This window comes from Bufo bufo, chromosome 5, assembly GCF_905171765.1.
Source record: "Bufo bufo chromosome 5, aBufBuf1.1, whole genome shotgun sequence".
NCBI lineage: Eukaryota > Metazoa > Chordata > Amphibia > Anura > Bufonidae > Bufo > Bufo bufo.
The window spans coordinates 527,543,804-527,562,699 of record NC_053393.1 but is presented as its reverse complement, the minus strand read 5'-3'; the positions used below and the strand labels follow the sequence as shown (position 1 = coordinate 527,562,699).

Sequence of the window (18,896 nt, the reverse complement as noted above, 5' to 3'; positions counted from 1 at the left end):
TCCGTTTTTCCTAAAATGGTGGCTGCACGTGTTACAAAATGAAAGTAAGAAGCCCCGAAACGCGAGATCGCCCGTAATGCCGTTCAGCCAGTCTGGTTTCCGTTATGTAGGACAGAAAACAAAACCCTCTCGACATAACGGAAACCATGTTATAACGGAAAACAATAACGGAATTCATAACTGAAAATGCAAATGTGATCGCACACTACATCCAGCACTCTGCCCTCCATGCTGGACGAGACATTGGTTTATATTTTGGCCAAAGCATAGTAAGCCACTCACCGCGTCAAGGTTGTCTCATGAGTGGTCCCTTGTATAGAACCTACCATTAGCCATCTGGCTCCAGGAGAAGTATATGGTGGGTTCAGCATGCATGTTGGTACTTGCATCCCTGGATCCGATGAAAGCTGTAATGGCACCGGACGGGGTTACAAGCAAAGTGTACTTGGCTTGCATGCTGACCTGCATTCCCTGGATTTTATGTGGCTGTCATGGCCCATGAACAGGTAGGAACAAGAGTTAGGGACCACTCATGAGACAACCTTGACGCGTGCTGGATGTAGTGTGCGATCACATTTGCATTTTCCGTTTGTATATGTATTCCGCCATAGTGATGTGCACCTGCAGGCAGGTTGTGCTGACCCAACCCCTTATTTTTTTCTTTGGAATTCATAACTGTTATGTGAACATGCCCTAAGGGCTCATGCACATGACTATTTCGTATCCGTGTCCGATCCGCATTTTTTGCACATTAATTTCTATGGATCCGCAAAAAACGGACATGTCAATGGATGTCATCCGTGTGCTGTCTGCATCCATGTGTCTGTTACGCGAATTACAGAACATGTCCTGTTCTTGTCCATATTACAGACAAGAATAGTAATTTCTAGTAATGAGAAAAATGTGCACTGCATACGGAAGGTGTTCATGTTTTGCGGACCGCAATATGGACACGGTCGTGTGCATGAGGCCTAAGGAAACCGTCCATCATGAAGAGACTTTCTCCTGCAGGGCGCCCCTACACACCAACCCAGAAGACTTGAGAACACATTACCTCGCTTACTGTAGATCTTCCTTGTAGCCACACTGGACTCTATGGCTCGTTCCGCAAGCATGACAAAATCTTTGGCTACAAAACCTTCCGTTTCCTTTGCCAGCTGAGGGAGATCAAGGTCGCCAAATCGAGCAATGTCACATGAAAGTCTGTTTTCTACAATGCAGCGTAACAGCTCTGATCGCTCTTTCTGCGGAATAGACACAACATTTGAGGATTGAAGGATTTAAAATTTTTTTTGCATAAATTAGAAGGTGTATAATACTAAATCCGATACAATGTACCCAGCCAACTCAATACTGGTACCTAGTCTGTCAATTAAATCATTTTGCTTAGCTGCTCCCAGTAGGCACTGTATAATATCTTTTGGCTCTTTCGCTACCAGCGCCATACATGTATGGTGCTGGAGCGATGTGTAAACATGGCGCCTGCTCGTGTGTGCAGTGGCCGCCATGGCCGGCGGGTCTCTGCTGTTTCAAATAGCACAGGCCCGCGGCTAATCACCGCGACCGGCAATAATGCTGATCGCGGTCATTACACCCTTTAGATGCCGTGATGATCAAGTGTGATCACAGCATCTAAAGAGTGAAAAACCCGGAAGCGCGCACTTCCAGGTAATACTGGCATCCCTGCGAGGATGCTGGTAATGCACTCTAAGGCTACTTTCACACTAGAGTTTCTATTTTCCGGTATTGAGATCCGTCATAGGGTCTCAATACCAGAAAAAAACCGCTTCCATTTTGTCCCCATTCACTGTCAATGGGGACAAAACGTAACTGAACAGAACGGAGTGCTCCAAAATGCATTCCGTTCCGTTCTCATACCGGAGAGCAAACTGCAGCTGTTTTCTTTCAGTCATGGGATGCGGAGAAAACGGATCCGTCATGACCCACAATGCAAGTCAATGGGGACGGATCAGTTTTCTCTGACACAATAGAAAACTGATCCGTCTTGGGTATGACTTTCAATGGAGTTAATGACGGATCCGTCTTGGCCATGTTAAAGATAATACAGCCGGATCCATTCATAACGGATGCAGACGGTTGTATTATCAGTAACGGAAGCGTTTTTGCTGAGCCCTGCCGGATCCAGCAAAAACGCTAATGTGAAAATAGCCTAACAGCCTGGATCTCTCTAAAGCAGTGGTTCTCAACCTAGGGGTCGCGACCCCTTTGGGGGTCAATCGGCCCTTTCCGGGGGGTCGCCTAAGGCTTCCTATTGTGGGTCGCCCGCACAACGGCAGCGGCCCCTTATCCTCGCGCACAGGAAGTGATGTCCTATCACTGCCTGTGCTTGAAGGAGCCTGACGTCTGGACGGGTAAGTCGGGCCGCCTGTCTGCTGAGGTCCGAGTTTTTTCGTTAATGACACCGCCGCTGAGCACCACTGCCACCAATGATTTAATTGAGCCTGGCTGAGCCTGGCTAATTTTATTTTAATTATTTGGCTGAGCAAGGCTTAATTTATTTGGGGGGACATGAAGCACCGCTGATTTATTTGGGGGACCCTGAGCACTTCTGATTTATTTATTTGGGGGACCCTGAGCACCATTGATTTATTTATTTGGGGGAAACCTGATGCACCACTGATTTATTTATTTGGGGGTACCCTGAGCACCGCTGATTTTTTTGGGGGAGACCTGAAGCCCCGCTGATTTATTTATTTGGGGGACCCTGAGCACTTCTGATTTATTTATTTGGGGGACCCTGAGCACTTCTGATTTATTTATTTGGGGGGGGGACTTGAAGCACCACTGATTTATACACCATGCTTCAATACAAAATTTCATTTATTTGTAATTAGAAATAAATTTTTGACAATATATAACATTTTGTCTTTGTGATTAATTACTCTGCTTTAATTATGTTCAATTTGTAGCAATAAAAATACATGCTGCGTATCAGATATTTACATTACAATTCATAACAGTAGCAAAATTAGTTATGATGTAGCAAGGAAAAAAATGTAAAGGTTGGGGGTCACCACAACATGAGGAACTGTATTAAGGGGTCACGGCTTTAGAAAGGTTGAGAACCACTGCTCTAAAGAGACCCAGAGTATTGGAGCTGCAATTCCTATGTTGGCCAGCAGATGGCAGGCCAACATAAGAAATCAGCAATTCACATATTACTATGCTCCAATTTTAGTACGGTAATATTGAATAAAAAAAAAAGTTGTGAACTTGGCTACAAAAACATAGTTAAAAGTACAAAAAGTAAAAAAAAAAAAAAAGTATATAATTTTTTTTTTTTTTTTAAATTACTAATTTTAAATCACCCCCTTTCCTTCGATTAAAAATATAAATACATAAATAATAAAAAATAAGTATATAAAAAAATATATATACATAAAAATATTTTTCTAATACGGTGAATGGCGTAACGGAAAAAGTATCAAAATAATCAAAAAGTCTCAATAAAAACTACAGAAGGTCCTGCAAAAAATGAGCCCCCCCCCCCCCCAAGCTCAGTAGAGTTATGGGTCAGAATATGGTGATGTAAAAAAAAATTTTTTTTCAAAGTTTTAATTTATTTGTACAGTATTTAAACATATAAAACCTATACATATGTGGTATCTTTGTAATTTTACTGACCCAGAGAATGAAGGGCACAGGTCATTTTTGTCGCAAAGAGAACGCTGTAGAGACAAAACCCGTAAAACTGGAAGAACTGCGTTTTTTTTTCAATTCCACCCCATTTGAAATTTTTTTCCTGCTTCCCACTACATAGTATGCCATATTAAATGGTGGCATTAGAAAGTACAACTTGTCACATATATGGATATGTGAATAGAAAAATAAAAAAGTTATGGCTCCAGGAAGCCAGGAAAGAAAAATGAAAACGCAAAAATGAAAAAACCTCCTGTATCCAAAGGGTTAAAGGGGCTGCCCAGTTTATTAAACCCACTGAATGAATAGATGAGGGTCCTCATCTCCTGGCCAGAGTGGAGATTGGTTACAAAGAGGGTCTCTCGCTCTGCAGCACCCGTCTTGTCCTGCAATACACAGGCATCCCCTTGATGTGAATGGACACTGTGCAATGCCTTATTTCGCCTGTGGAGGTGCTGCAGAGAAACTGAACACTTACTCCCAGGTTTACAGCTGATTGGTGAGGATTCCAACAGCGGGACAAGTAATCAGCATATTGTTAAGGGACCTGTCAGGCTTCAGTGTGGGAGGGAAACTCCACACCGAGCATAGAAGAGAAGGAGGGAACAGGGAATCAGGCCTGAGAACTAGGGAAGGAAGATGGACACCTCCTAGTAAAACCCTAACCAAAATCCTGACTGACTACCAGTATGAACAGACCCCAGAGGTAGGCGAGTTCATACGCAGGAATACCTAGAGTCCTATCTAGCCCTATAGCAGTGGCGTCGCCAGGGGGGGGGGCCAGAGGGGGCCACGGCCCCCCCCTACATCATGCTGTGCCCCCCCAACTAAAATGCCCCCCCCCCCCCACCTAAGTGAAGTGAGCCGCCAGCGTCTTCACACAGCGTCCGGCTGCAGAGCAGAGTGAGGAGGGGAGAGGGGGCGGGGCATGCACAGCAGTTCCCGATAGGCTCCGCCCACCTTCCAGGCAGGAAAGGCAGTGAGTGCAGAGCCAGTAGCCGGAGCATGAATGAAGATGCAGAACTGAAGTCCAGACTCCAGGCAGAGAGTGATTCAAGCGACCCAGAGTGAGTGACAGTCCCTGAGTGCAGAGTCCCACCCTGTGTAATTAGGTGAGAGGAGGGGAGAGGCGGCCATTATATTAATAACAAAGAGGGGGACTTAATAATAAATAGGGGGCCAATACATTAGTATTAATGTAATGGCCCCCTCTTTATTATTAATGTAATGGCCCCCTCTTTATTATTAATATAATGGCCCCCTCTTTATTATTAATATAATGGCCCCCTCTTTATTATTAATATAATGGCCGCCTCTTTAATAACAAAGAGGGGGACATTATATTAATAATAAAGCGGGGCCATTACATTAATAATAAAGCGGGGCCATTACATTAATAATAAAGAGGGGGCCATTACATTAATAATAAAGAGGGGGCCATTACATTAATAACAAAGAGGGGGCTATTATATTAATAATAAAGAGGGGGCTATTGTATTATTAACAAAGAGGGGGACATTACAATATACAGGGGAAATAATATTATGAGGAAAGGGGGACTATCTGTCTGGCTCTAGCCCAGTATTGGGGGGCAGCAGGAGGAGTTGTTGAGACACCAGGAAGGAGAGGATGAGAGTAAAGTGAGGAACCTAAAAAAAATTCTGTGAAACTCTGCAGAGACGAGAAGCGGCTGAAAGAAAGTATCATGGCGGTCTTATCTCTGAATGAAGACGTCGAGGAGAGTCTACATCACAGGAGACGTCACTGGATGTAACAGGTATGGGGCGGCATTATACTGTAATAATAATGTCCATGCACATATCTGTTTCACAGTAGGGTTGGGGGAGGAGATTGAGAATATGGCCCACCCTGCCGCATTCGGCCCCAGACTTCAGGTCACACTGTGCGTGTTCTGAATTCTGGGGCCTCACACCCATCTACTACATTATCTGTACTCAGAGTTATCACTGTGTTATCTGTGGTGTTACATAGGACTGCAGGTGATCTACTACAGTATCTGTTAAAAGGGGCGTGCCTGGGGTAAGGGGGGGGGGGGGGGGGGCAATTTTTGGCTTGCCCCGGGTGCTGGCAACCCACGCTACGCCACTGGGGGAGGGAGAGGCGTGTCCCTTCCCCTTCCTCTGATAGGCTGCCGGCCTAGTGTCTGCAGCCTATCAGAGGCCGGCGCAGGCGGCGCGATGACGTCATCGCGCCGCCTGAGCCTTACAGCTCGGGACACAGAAAGAGTCTGCATCGCATCGCTGACACTGAGGTAAGTATAAGTGGTTTTTTTTTGTTTGTTTTTTTACAATAGTGTTACTGGCACATTATGGGGGCTTATTACAATGGGGGGGGGGGACTTAATACTGGCACATGATGGGGGGGCTTATTACTGGCACATTGGGGGGCTTATTACTGGCACGTGATGGGGGGCTCATTACTGGCACGTGATGGGGGGCTCATTACTGGCACGTGATGGGGGGCTTATTACTGGCACGTGATGGGGGGCTTATTACTGGCACGTGATGGGGGGCTTATTACTGGCACGTGATGGGGGGCTTATTACTGGCACGTGATGGGGCTCTTGTTACTGGCACGTGATGGGGGCTTATTACTGGCAGTGGCACGTTATTGGTGGGCACTATAGCGGCATCTACTGAGGCCACAAAGAAGGGGTGTTTTATATGGGGGGCTCTGTACAGTAGCATTTTATACTGGGACACATTATGGTGGGTACTATGGGGAAGGGGAGACAGGAGTACTATGGAGTCATCTACGGGGGGCACTAAGAAGGGGTATTTTATACTTGTAAATTATGGGGGACACTGAGGGCATCTACTGGGGCACGATATATGGGGCATTTTATACTGGTACATTATGGGGGGCACTAGCAGGAAGGGGGGAGAGGAGCACTATGGAGGCATTTACTGGGGCACTATATAGTTTTTTTTTATACTGGCACATTATGGGGGACATTAGCTCAACTGGGGGCATTACAAGGGGGTATGTTTTGCACATTATAAGGAGAATTATTTCTACTGGGGGGGCATTATGGTGGGTTTTATTACTCCCCCATGGTATGACCCCCTAGTAGCAGCACCAGCCTCTCCCTGCTCTGCTATCCCTCTGCCCCTTCTCCAAATCCTTATTATGAAATCTTTCTCATTAGGATAAAACACAACATCAGCTCCGCCGAGCCCCCGGCCAAAGTGTTGAAGTGGTGTCCGAGATCCCCAAGGGCCAAGCCAAGTAACTGTAAGTGTTCATGTGAAATATGTTTATGTTATATATGTACACTCCTGTGAGAGGCGGGAAGGGAGATCTGTGGATGACACTGTTATGGAGGGGGAAATGGGGATGACACTGTCATGGGGTGGATCTGTGGATGACACATATAGCATAAGATGCTATATACGGTACGTGGCATCCACAGATCCCCCCCATAGCAGTGTCATCCACAGATCCCCCTCTCTATTAAAGTGTCATCCACAGACAGCTGGACTTTTCTTCCCTGTTGCGGTTTTAGGTATTGGGTAAAGTATTGCAGCATTTCTAAGCATACTTGTGTAAATGTATCGTTGTTATAGCTGCCCCCCCCCTACTTTTGTCCTGGCCCCCAGTGTGCCCCCCCAAAATTTGAAAGCTAGAGACGCCACTGCCCTATAGGACCCTGGTACTAATGGCAGGGACAAGACTACCTGTTCCTCCAAAAGGAAGGACGAACAGGAGTCTTCTTCAGGCCTAATACAAACAATAGGGAAATGCAACACACAGAGCCCAAACAAAATACAAAAGGGAAAGGGAAAACTTAAAGAGGACCTTTCACCTGGATATCCTTAATCTAATTATTATCCTACCTTATAGTGCGGCCCCCACTGATGTCTTGGCACTTTTTTTTTCTCTAAAGAACCTCCCATTCGTCCGCTGTGGTCCCCGTGTCTTTTGGCGCCTCATATGCTAATGCGGCGACTCGTTTATACTAGGCGTGGCCTTGTATTTCTCCTGGGTGCGGTTATCTTCTCCCTGGCTGCGAGCGCATCCATTAAGAGCGCTCCGCTCTTAGCCAGGGAGAAGGAGCTGCGATTCTCGCGAGAACTTAATTATCGGCATCACATGATCAAGCATCTTTCATTCTAAATGAAGATGCAAATCAGCCGAAAAATGTGACCCCCGCCTGCGAAAACAACAAGACGGATCTCCGTGTCTCCTGAGGATGCAAGAAGGGCCCCAATGGCAACAAGAATCAGGCTTAGGTTCCTCACTGACAGACTTGGTTACCTGTGCTGGAGGGTGGATGGCTTTAAGGCACTGGAAGAGATGAACTCCTTGTGATGAAATAAGGATGGGATTCAAGGAATGCTCGGACTGGCTGGTGGCGATGACCGCGATCTGGGTCTCCATCCTAATTATTTCCTTCATTAAATCTTTCAGAACTGAAATACACAAATCATCAACCACGTTGTCAGCTCCTACCATTCAGCATAACCTCATCAGAAGGCTGGTGGCACTGATTGTACACACATCATTCCCTGTATTCCTGTAACACGCACAAGGGCCAGAGACATTTAAAGGGCAAGTCTGGCGGGACTCATCTCAGGTTAGTTTGCATATGTATCACATGGTTTTTATACACAATAAAAGCACACAGAGCTATGGGGACTGGGTATTGCGGATGTGCTAGCGGCCATCTAGCAACCCATGTCCTCAGCTCTGTACACAAAATCCTGATGACAGGTTCCCTTTAAGCCAAGCAGATATATTTAGTGACTAAATGACTTGTGTTTTTAGTATAGGACTTACCATGTGAAACTTGCTTGCTGTGCATGGCCTCCGGGCTCTGCTCTTGTTCTGGTGTCGCCGGCACTCCAGCAATCTGATCCAGGTCATCCAGTAAAAGGACGGCCGGCTGCCTCCACGCTGCCTCAGCAAATCCTTCTTCCAGAGTCTGGCATAAGCTTTCTAGAGTCTTTCCTGAAAAATCACCATATTCAAGAGTTCGCAGGAGTTCATTGTTTTCCAGGCACGGCACCGCACACTTTGTAGGTAATATCAGACAGAGCCTCCACTAAAAGTACAGCCCCCCCCCTCCCCCCCACACCATTTCAGCCGGAACAGCTGTCTAATGTGTATGGGGGTCTCCACCCGCCAGCAGATGTCAGAAGAATGATCTGACATGTTGAATTTAACATCCCTGATCCTTTGCTCAGGCCACAGGCCCTCACATGTATGCTCCGTTGAGCTGAGATGACAGAGGTTAGGAGGAATAGAATGAAGAAATTCAGCACCTCCCCGATTAAGAATATTGTAAAAAATAAAAAAAAGCATTAAAAAAAATGTATCCTGCTGCTTTCTCGAAAAAAAACAAGCATAAAAAAAAAAAAAAATGTAAAACATATGACAGGTGTGTAGTAGAAAATGCACTGGTTCCTTTAGTGATGAGATGGAGGAGGGCGGCAGGGCCCCCTGAGATGTTCATGCTGGCGCACAGCTACAGATATAGGTAACTCATCATCCAATACCTTTTAACAATTTACAGTTGATTTCTTCCACGTAAGCCTCCATGCCGTCAAACGCCTCCGTACATAACGCCTTCGCTACAGCAGACTTTCCACAGCCCTGTGAAAACGAGCAGTGAATGGACACCGATCACTATGACTGAGCGCTGCTCACACGGATAAGGCCACTTTCACACTTGCGTTTGTTGTTTTCCGGTGGATCCGGCGGAGGATCTCAATACGTTTCCGTTTAGTCCTCATGCATTCCGAATGGAAAAAGATCCGTTCAGGATGGATGCATCAGGACGTCTTCCGTTCCGTCAGTATTGCGCTTTGTGATTGGACACAAAACCGCTGCAAGCTGCAGTTTTGTGTCCGGTCATAAAAAACGGGGAAAAAAAAAAAAAAAACAGATCCGTCACTAAAAACAATGTAAGTCAAGGAGCCTAAAAAAAATCTTTTTTTTTTTTCGTTTTTTAATTTCATACAACCGTATCCTAACGGAACAGATGCATCCTGATGTGCAAAATTTAAACGGATCCGTTTAATTCCGGTAATGAGATCCTCTGCCGGATCTCAGTACCGGAATTAACAACGCAAGTGGGAAACAGGCCTAACTTAGGAATATCACCGCACAATATCTGTCAGTGCCTTGACACGATGGCTGATTCTGCAATCACATCCAAAGTTACATGCAATACCCGTGTAAGGCCCCATTCACATGTAGTGTATGTGCTGAGAAACTGCAGAGTTAGGGCTCATTCAGACAACTGTAGTGTTTTGCGGATATGCAAAACTCAGATGCCGGCCCGTGTGTGGACCGCACGTGGCCGGCACTATCGTAGAAACGGTGTGCTGATCGCATCTTTTGCGGCCCCATTAAAATGAATGGGTCCGCACCCGTCCTGCAAAACTGTGGAAAGGGTGTGGAGCCGTTCATACGGCCGTGTGACTGGGCCCTTACCAAAAGTCAAACCCCCACTGACCAGACACTGACAGCATTTTTATATCAATGTGCAATCTGTTCATGGTAGGAACCCCACCCCCACCCTTTCACCGGTCCTGACATTACAATATAAGTACCTGGCAGTGTAGGGCATGTTCAGGAGATGTCCTCACAATTTTTTTTCCCTATGGGTTGCTACGTTCCCCCCGCTGTGCCCCCCGTTCTGGTTTCCCACCCTGTATTGTAATCCATACCATCGGCACAGGGAGGAGGCGACGGACATCTTTCTCAGGGGGCGTCCCCTTCTCCCTGGCTGTGAGCTGTCCAATCGCAGCAGAGCGTGTCACTGCCAGAGAGAAGGAGACGCCCCCTGAGAAACATGTCCGTCTCCTCCTCCCTGTACCGATGGTATGGATTAGAATACAGGGAGGGAAACCAGAACAGGGGGCACAGTGGGGGTAATGGAGCAGCCCATTGGAAAGAAAAAAAAAAGATCGAAGACATCTCCTGAACATGCCCTACAGTGCCAGGTACTTATATTGTAATGTCAGGACCGGTGAAAGGTTCTCTTTAAATTGTTAAATGCGATAAACGTTAATCATTCACCTTAGTAGGTGACGTCTATTGCATTCCTTATGTAAGAGTTTCACTTTAATAGAAGCCAGTGGCAAACCGGCAATAATACCTTTGGTCCAGAAAGGAGGACGGCTCCGCTGCGGAGTCCAGAGGCTGTGGAGACAAACTGTCTGGACAATGGACGTCCCATTAGACAGTGAACAATGTGCTCGTAGCAGGCTGTCAGTAAGCCATCCACACCACTGTAATAGAAAATACATGATTTTGTACTGGGGTGCACACAGTTGCAGGAACGCCTTAGTAAATTTGTATGCAAGGAGCTCCCTCTAGTGGCTGCTGCAGACAGAAAAAAAATGTACCATTAAGGCTACTTTCACACTCACGTTTGGTGCGGATCAGTCATGGATCTTCAAAAACGCTTCCGTTACAATAATACAACCGCATGCATCCGTCATGAACGGATCCGGTTGTATTATGTTTCTATAGCCATGACGGATCCGTCTTGAACATCATTGAAAGTCAATGGGGGCTGGATCCGTTTTCTATTGTGCCAGGTTGTGTCATAGAAAACGGATCCGTCCCCATTGACTTACATTGTGTGCCAGGACGGATCCGTGGACTGATCGGAGGCAAACTGATGCATTCTGAGCGGATCCTTTTCCATTCAGAATGCATTAGGGCAAAACTGATCAGTTTTGGACCGCTTGTGAGAACCCGGAACGGATCTCACAAACGGAAAGCCAAAATGCGAGTGTGAAAGTAGCCTTACCTCTACAGAGTGAAACCTTGCTGCATCTGCAATGTATGTCATTACATTCATGGGTCAGAATATTCTGAATAAATTCCAAAAATAATAAAAGGAAAGGGACTTTTTTGCATACCCCAATCTGTTCATCTGCAGGTAAGTGAGGTTTTGGTCAGGCTGAGGAAGAGTTGGAGCATTTTCAGGGGGAGTAAATTCTAAATTCACCTGCACAAGATAAAAGAGTCTTTAGCGGTACATATAACAGAGACCTTTAAAATATATTACCGTATATACCGGTAGATCTTAGAAGTAATTTCTAACATGGCCGCCCCTTTCTGATTCACCCGAATCTGTAAACTTAGCCAACGAAACTCATACAGCCTAAAGTTACTCAGGGCACACTTTCTTAAAGGGGTTGGTCTATCTCACACATTGATGGCATATTGCTAGGACATGCCATCAATGTCAGATAGGTGCGGGTCTCATCTCTAGGACCCAGCTCCGATCTCCAGAATGGCGCCCCCTGCAATGAAAAAAGGGCACACCGGTGTGCTTGCCATTCACTGCTATGGGAGTTCCAAAAATGGCAGCACGAGCACCGTGGCCATAAGTGGGGCCCGGCATGTATCTGACATGACATAAATGACTGACATGGGAATACCCCTTTAATGATTGGAACAGATATGTTTTTAAAGGGGTTGTCCCACCATAACACAGGATAGGTGATAGGTATGTGATCAGTAGGAGTCTGACCACTGAGAACCCCATTGATCGGGGTGAATTCATCGAAGGTCATGCATGCACACTGCCGAACCATTGAACTGGGACTGCCGAAGAGAAGCCGAATACAGTGTCCTACAGAGATGGATGGAGTGGCAGCGTGCATACAGGACCACCACTGCATTTACTAGGGGACCTCAGTTCTTGGGATAGGTGGGGTTCCCAGCAGTCGGACCCCCCACTGATCAGATGCCTGCGAATAGGTGAGAAGTTGTTATGGTCGGACGACCTCTTTACAGCTGATCTAATCTGGCGGATGACGCCCCTCATGCTATCCAGCGGCCCCCCACTGACAGCACAGGGTGGAACTTTGCGCTAATAAATGATCTTACTTGATATTTACATGAATTTTAGTCTTCTGCAGAGAGTCCTGACATAACAGGAAGATTTCGTCCTGGTTTGTCGGTTCGGAAGAATCATCTAGACTTAATGTGAATTCTGCAATTTCTGTAAAAAGACAACATATTCCTTCAGTGGCGCAACTCAGGGGAGGAATGAAGCGGGAGTCAAAAGAAGCTACCCTGGGGTCTCAACCATGAGCACTGTGCCAAAACATGGCTCTTAAAGGGTTGTTTCACTAAGTCAGGGCAGGGGTCCTGCAGTGGCTGCAGCTGGTTTCAGTAGTCAGATCCAATGGTGCGACGCGACAACCACTTTGAAGCAGAGCACTTGGGGGGGGGGGGGGGGGTTCTCAAGTAGTTTGCACAGTGGGGAATAGGATTTTAATAGAGAATGGGATTCGTTTTTTGAACTCCTTCCTGCCGGTGCTGAGCACCTAACAAACCCGTCACTTTTATAACACAACTGTATGGCACAGCTATTTGGACACTGTATGGCGGCATTATTTAGGCACTCTGATGGCATGATTTGGATAGTGTATACTGGTATTAGTATTATTTGGACATTTTATATAGGTATTATTTAAACATTGTATGGTGGTGTTATGTGGACACCGTATGTCGGCATTATTTGAGCACTGTATGCAATATTATTTGGACACTGTATGGAGGTAATATTTAGGCAAACTGTGGTAATTGTATTTGGATACTCTATACTGCTATTATTTGGACACTGTATGGAGGCATTATTTAGGCAGTATATGCAGTATTATTTGGGCACTGTGGGTTTTAGTTGAGCATTTTATGATGGTATTATTTGGGCACTGTACTGCAGTATTATTTGACCAATGTATGGTGGCATTATTTGGGCACTGTATGTTGTATTATTTAGGCACACTCCAACGATATTTTGCGCACTGTATGGCAGTATTATTGGAACATTGTAATCCTGTCATAATTGTGCACTGCTTAGCAGTATTATCTGGGAATTGTGTGAAGGTATTAACCCCTTAGTGACCACACACATTTTTTTTTAAAAAAAATTGCATTCCAAGAGCTATAACTTTTTTGTTTATTCGTCAATGTCCTTGTATGAGGTCTTATTTTTTGCAGGACAACTTATAGTTTTTAGTACATGTAATGATTGATTAAAGCAAGCTGTTTAGCTAAAACCCCCCTTTGTTTATGTCAGCAAAAAGGCGTATTAGTGGTCACTAAGGGGTTAAATGGCACCGCATGCCCTGGAGAAAGGGGCCCCCAAAAATGTTTTGCAGAGGAGCCTTCTCTGACCCTTACATGGGCCCAAGAAATGACAATAATCAATTATCAAAGGTCTCATGACACCGAACAGAAAGTTACAAGTATTTATGTCAGTAGAGACACGTCCTCCCATCACTTACCTTCACCCAGAGAAAGTTGTGCGGTATCCGTTTTCCCTGAAATCCAAGGCGAGGAGGAGGTACTGTGCGACTGCAGCCACGCTCCGAACGCAGCCTTTACATCCTCCGCTGCAACGTCCTTGTCCTTCAGAGAAAAGCAAGAGCGGATTTCAGTCTGTGTAATGAAGCGTTATACAATTTTCCAATTTACTTTCAGAATCGATTCCTCGCAGTACTCAAGATCTCTGCTTGCCGTTATTCCATAGCAACCTGTAGTGCTCGCTTCTAGCGGATAAAAATCTGTCCAGGTCATGTGATAACTGCGCTGTAACAAGCCATGTAACCGCGCGTCCATCACATGACCCGGAAGAGAACAATAAAAGGTTCTCATTGAATGACAGCAACCAGAGATCTTGAAAACAATGAGGAAGTGATACAAAGAGTATATTTTAAAATTCCATAATTGTTTTTTTATCATATCAATAATAACCTGACTTTGGCCCATCAAAAACGGTGAGAAGCGTGCACTTCATTTCTATGTACAGATATGCTCCAGTCACTCACCAAGCGCTGCTTCGGTTGCAGCACGATCGATGACGGGATTTTGGGCTGTGCTTCTAATGACTGTATCCTGACAGCTGAAGAAATGTTAATATTCAAGCTCTTTCTTAACCTCTCTGGAATCTGCATAAAGATAATATTCAGGAAAATGATATAATGATCAAGCAGACAGTGGTGACATAATATGACAGGAGAGCGGACACAAGACCGATAATCGATCACTCAGTCTGAAATCCACATCTGTTCTCATCCCCGCTGCTCTCTCCTTCCCCCATACTGTACCCTGCAGCTCTGCTTGCTTATGTTAGTATGTTAGCTTTTGAGAAAATCCACCAAGAGGGTCTCTCTAAAAATGCATGTAGGGTCTAGACATCTCTTTGTCAGCAGATTTGTACCTATGAAACCTGTTACATGTGCACTTGGCAGCTGAAGGCATCTGTGTGGGTCCCATGTTCATATGTGGCCGTATTACTGACAAGAAATTATGTTTTTAAGAAATGCAAATGAGTCTCTAGGAGCAACTGAGGCGTGGCCATTACACCTAGAGGCTCAGCTCTCTCTGCAACTGCTGCGCCGTCTGCACTTTGATTGACAGGGCAGGTGTGATGACGTTTTGCAATGCCTGACTGTCAATAAAAATGCAGACGGCGCAGCAGTTGCAGAGAGAGCTGAGCCTCTAGGTGTAACAGTAACGCCCCTGTTGCTCCTAGAGGCTCATTTGCATATATTATAACATCATGCGGGCACATATGAACATGGCACCAACACAGATGCCTTCAGCTGCCAAGCAAACATGCAACAGGTCAGCCAGTGTCATAGGTGCAAAACCCCCCTTAAACCCTTCACTGCCAGCACCGTACATGTACGGCGCTGGAGCAATAGGCAAACATGGCGCCCGCTCGCATGTGCAGCGGGCATCATGGCTGGCAGGTCTCTGCTGCTTCAAACAGCAGAGACCCACGGCTAATTATCGCAACCGGCAATAATGCCGATTGCGGTAATTAAAGCCTTTAGATGCCGTGAGATCAAGGCATCTAAAGGGTCAAAAACTCACAATTCCAGGCTTGTTACCGGCATCCTCTGTGACCAATGAGGATGCTTGAAAATGACTTAAATGCGCTCAGCCTCGCTGAAGAGGCCGAGGGCATTCAAGCTGCAATTCTTATTTTGGCCACCACGTGGCAGGCCAACATAGGAGATGAGCAATAGTCAGTAATAAATGAATTTTAAAAATCCATGATTGTTCAAAATTAAAAATTTAAAAATAGATTTTGTACTCTCAAATACGAGCTTCAAAATCATTACAAAAAAAATAAAAAATGTTCAATATATAAAAAATATAAACATTTAAAATCACCTCCCTTTCTGTATAATAAAAAAATAATTACCTAAATAACAAAAAATAAACATCATGGGTATCACCGTGATCGAAAAAAACACCTGTACTTTTAAAATATAAAAATATTTTTTCAATTCGGCGAATGATGTAGGTCAAATATGAAAACACCTCCGGTATCCTAAGGGTTAGATGAGTTATCTGATATCTAAAATATCCCCAGTAATGCCCGGGCCCCTTGTATGGATTATACTTACCTGCTCCCCAACACCCGTGTCGCTTCGGTTCCCTGCACGGCTGCATCTCCCTGTCGCTCGGATCAAAACATCCGGCGATGGGGGGGGAGCAGCCAACAGCAGGCCGAGACGGTAACCAGCTTCGAGGGGACTCGTCCCGGTTGTAGCCTGCTATTGGCTGCTCCCCCAGATTGCGAGATGTTTTGATCTGAGCAACGGCGACATACAGCGGCAGCCATGCAGCAATTGGAAGCGACGAGAGTGGCGGGGAGCAGGTAAGCAAAATGTATACAAGGGGCCCAGGCATTGCTGGGGATATTTTAGATATTGGATAACCTCTAATTCTATAGGGAATTGCCAAGTAAGCAGCCAATCAATCAGCTACACAATTATATACGATTATCGGACAATCGATATACTCACTGACCCAAACTTTTGCAATATGAGTGTTCCCGTTTCTGGTGTCGTACTCAATGACATCTTTGATATCTTCAAACCCGTGCCACACAATCTTCACCACGGCTTCGTGTATCCCAGCGGCCGCATCAGCTGATTCCTTCTTCCCCTCCGATCCTTCTGCGCTCGCCTTGCTATTCTTTTTCCGTCTCTTCGGTGAAGGGATTTCTACAATTGTTCCATAGGACACGACTACGTCTGGAATTAAACCTGGGGGCTCGGGGTACCACAGAAACACCTGGACCGTGTTATCATTTGTATGGTCTAGGAAGGCTTGGCTATTACTTATAATAGGGGGAACGCGGCGGGACACTCGAAAAATCGCTTCGAGACTGACGCTTTTCAGCAAAGTCCTTCCAAACACGTCCCTATCGCTGGCACCGGGAGTCTGTGAGGGGTTCTTCCCTAGAGCCCATGAAAAGAGATCTACTATTGAGTCCCATACACTGGAGGCCTGGGGAGTGTGAATTTCGGAGATGTCTCTGAGCGACGAGGTATCGCTGCTACTTGTGGTTCCCTGAGTCGTTCTTCTGGACCCAAGGTCACAGTCTGCACTTTTGAAAGGGGGCAAATGTGACGGCACGTTCTCGGACGTTCTGCTCTTCGGAGTCACAATTAACTCTGTCAGGGGCTCCAGTCGGCCATAACTTGCAGCTGGTGTCAGTGCTCCTGAACATAAAAAAAATAAGAATTTTCACATTGCTAGGATGTCAGATAGCAGTGGGTCCCAGAGGCGAGAGCCGCACCTATATCTAGAACAGGCATGCATGACCGCCCTCCGTTCGCTGCTATGGGAGTCCAGAAATAGCCAAGCACTGGCTCTCCTATTTCTGCAGCCCCATAGGGTGAATGGAAAGGTGGCCGTGGATGCGAAGTGTTCTCTCCTTCACTTCAGGGGTCCCCATTCTGAAGATAGGAACAGGTCCCTGAGGACCCACACCTATCTGACATCCTAGCGATATGCCATGAGGAATACCCCTTTAAGGCTACTTTCACATCTGCGGTTTCCCTTTCCGCTATTGAGATCCGTCATGGGATCTCAATACCGGCGGATAAAGCTTCAGTTTTGTCCCAATTCATTGTCAATGGTGACAAAACTAAACGGAACGAAACAGAGTGCACCAGAATGCATTCCGCTCCCTTTAGGGTCCATGTACACGTCCGTATGCGTTTTGTGGATCCGCAAATTGCGGATCTGCAAAACACGGACACCGGCAATGTGCGTTCCGCATTTTGCAGACCGCACATCGCCGGCACTCTCATAGAAAATGCCTTTTCTTGTCCGCAATTGCGGACAAGAATAGGATATGTTCTATTTTTTGCGGAACGGAAGTGCGAATCTGCAAATCACATTCCGGCCCTATTGAAAATGAATGGGTCCGCAACTGTTCCGCAAAACTGCGGATGCGGACGTGTGAATAGACCCTTAGTTGTGTTCCCATGCAGGACAGATCCGTTTTCTCGGACACAAAAGAAAACAGATCCGGCGCCCATTGACTTACAATGGTTTTGGTGCCGGATCCGTCCTGGCTATTTTAGAAATAATACAACCGGATCCGTTCATAACGGATGCAGCCGCTTGTATTATCCTATCAGAAGCGTTTTTTGCTGATCCATGACGGATCCAGCAAAAACGTAGATGTGAAAGTAGCCTAAGAAAGTAGCGCTCTTCATCTATTCACTCTACAGCACGTACTTGCCCATACACCAAATGTACATGCCAAACGTGTCCATAGGATATAAAAGACCCCAAAGTGGGTCACGTTTTGGAATACGACTGGCTGGCACATTGGTGTACTTTTCTTGCCCTCTCTAGAAAAGCACAGTTGACCCGCAAAGAACCGTATACAGGGCGAGAGTCTATGAGCAATGTACGCCATGTACGCATAGATTCTGCATCCATGCAGCCGTATATATTAGGCTTGTACATTGGGCGCATAGGACTCTTCAGTTGCATTAGAGATAAATCCGTGGAGACCCTCACAGTGAACCTACCGTTACCAGAAGTACTCACCTATCTGAATGTATATACAGGTGTGCAGGTCCACCCACACGGGGAACACCGCTTTCGGGTAAACTATTCGGATCTGGTCCAGGAGATGCATTTCAAGGGCAGCGGCGTGCAGCTCCTGGGAATACACAGAAGGTTGTCACCAGCCTATGGGGATATAATACATCTGACCTGACTCAATGACTTTGCACTTGCGGTTGTCAGAGTGATGGGGAGGCTATTAATCTCCTGCGTCACCGAGATAAATATAGGCGCCGGCAGGAACTCGGCGGCCGCACTCACCGGTGATAGAGCCAGAGAGCTGCCGCAGTCTGTATTTATTCTTCCTGCATGTTATATTTAAAGGGGGGCTGGACTGGAAATTAAGACTGGGAGCG

The 18,896-nt window shown here is 46.0% G+C and overlaps 1 protein-coding gene across 4 annotated transcripts in view; it reads right to left on the bottom strand.

Annotated features, from left to right (window-relative positions):
* PEX1 (peroxisomal biogenesis factor 1) overlaps positions 1-18,896 on the bottom strand; it is a 53,984-nt gene that overhangs the window by 17,363 nt on the left and 17,725 nt on the right. For all 4 annotated transcript variants that reach the window (XM_040431180.1, XM_040431182.1, XM_040431181.1 and 1 more), the window contains exons 4-14: positions 18,523-18,637; positions 16,480-17,177; positions 14,484-14,603; positions 13,941-14,064; positions 12,546-12,649; positions 11,559-11,647; positions 10,787-10,919; positions 9,180-9,276; positions 8,461-8,631; positions 7,939-8,093; positions 1,055-1,244 (exon numbers count right to left, since the gene is read on the bottom strand). In XM_040431180.1, coding sequence (XP_040287114.1) covers positions 1,055-1,244; positions 7,939-8,093; positions 8,461-8,631; positions 9,180-9,276; positions 10,787-10,919; positions 11,559-11,647; positions 12,546-12,649; positions 13,941-14,064; positions 14,484-14,603; positions 16,480-17,177; positions 18,523-18,637 — 1,996 coding nt within the window. The remainder of the gene's footprint in view (positions 1-1,054; positions 1,245-7,938; positions 8,094-8,460; positions 8,632-9,179; positions 9,277-10,786; positions 10,920-11,558; positions 11,648-12,545; positions 12,650-13,940; positions 14,065-14,483; positions 14,604-16,479; positions 17,178-18,522; positions 18,638-18,896) is intronic.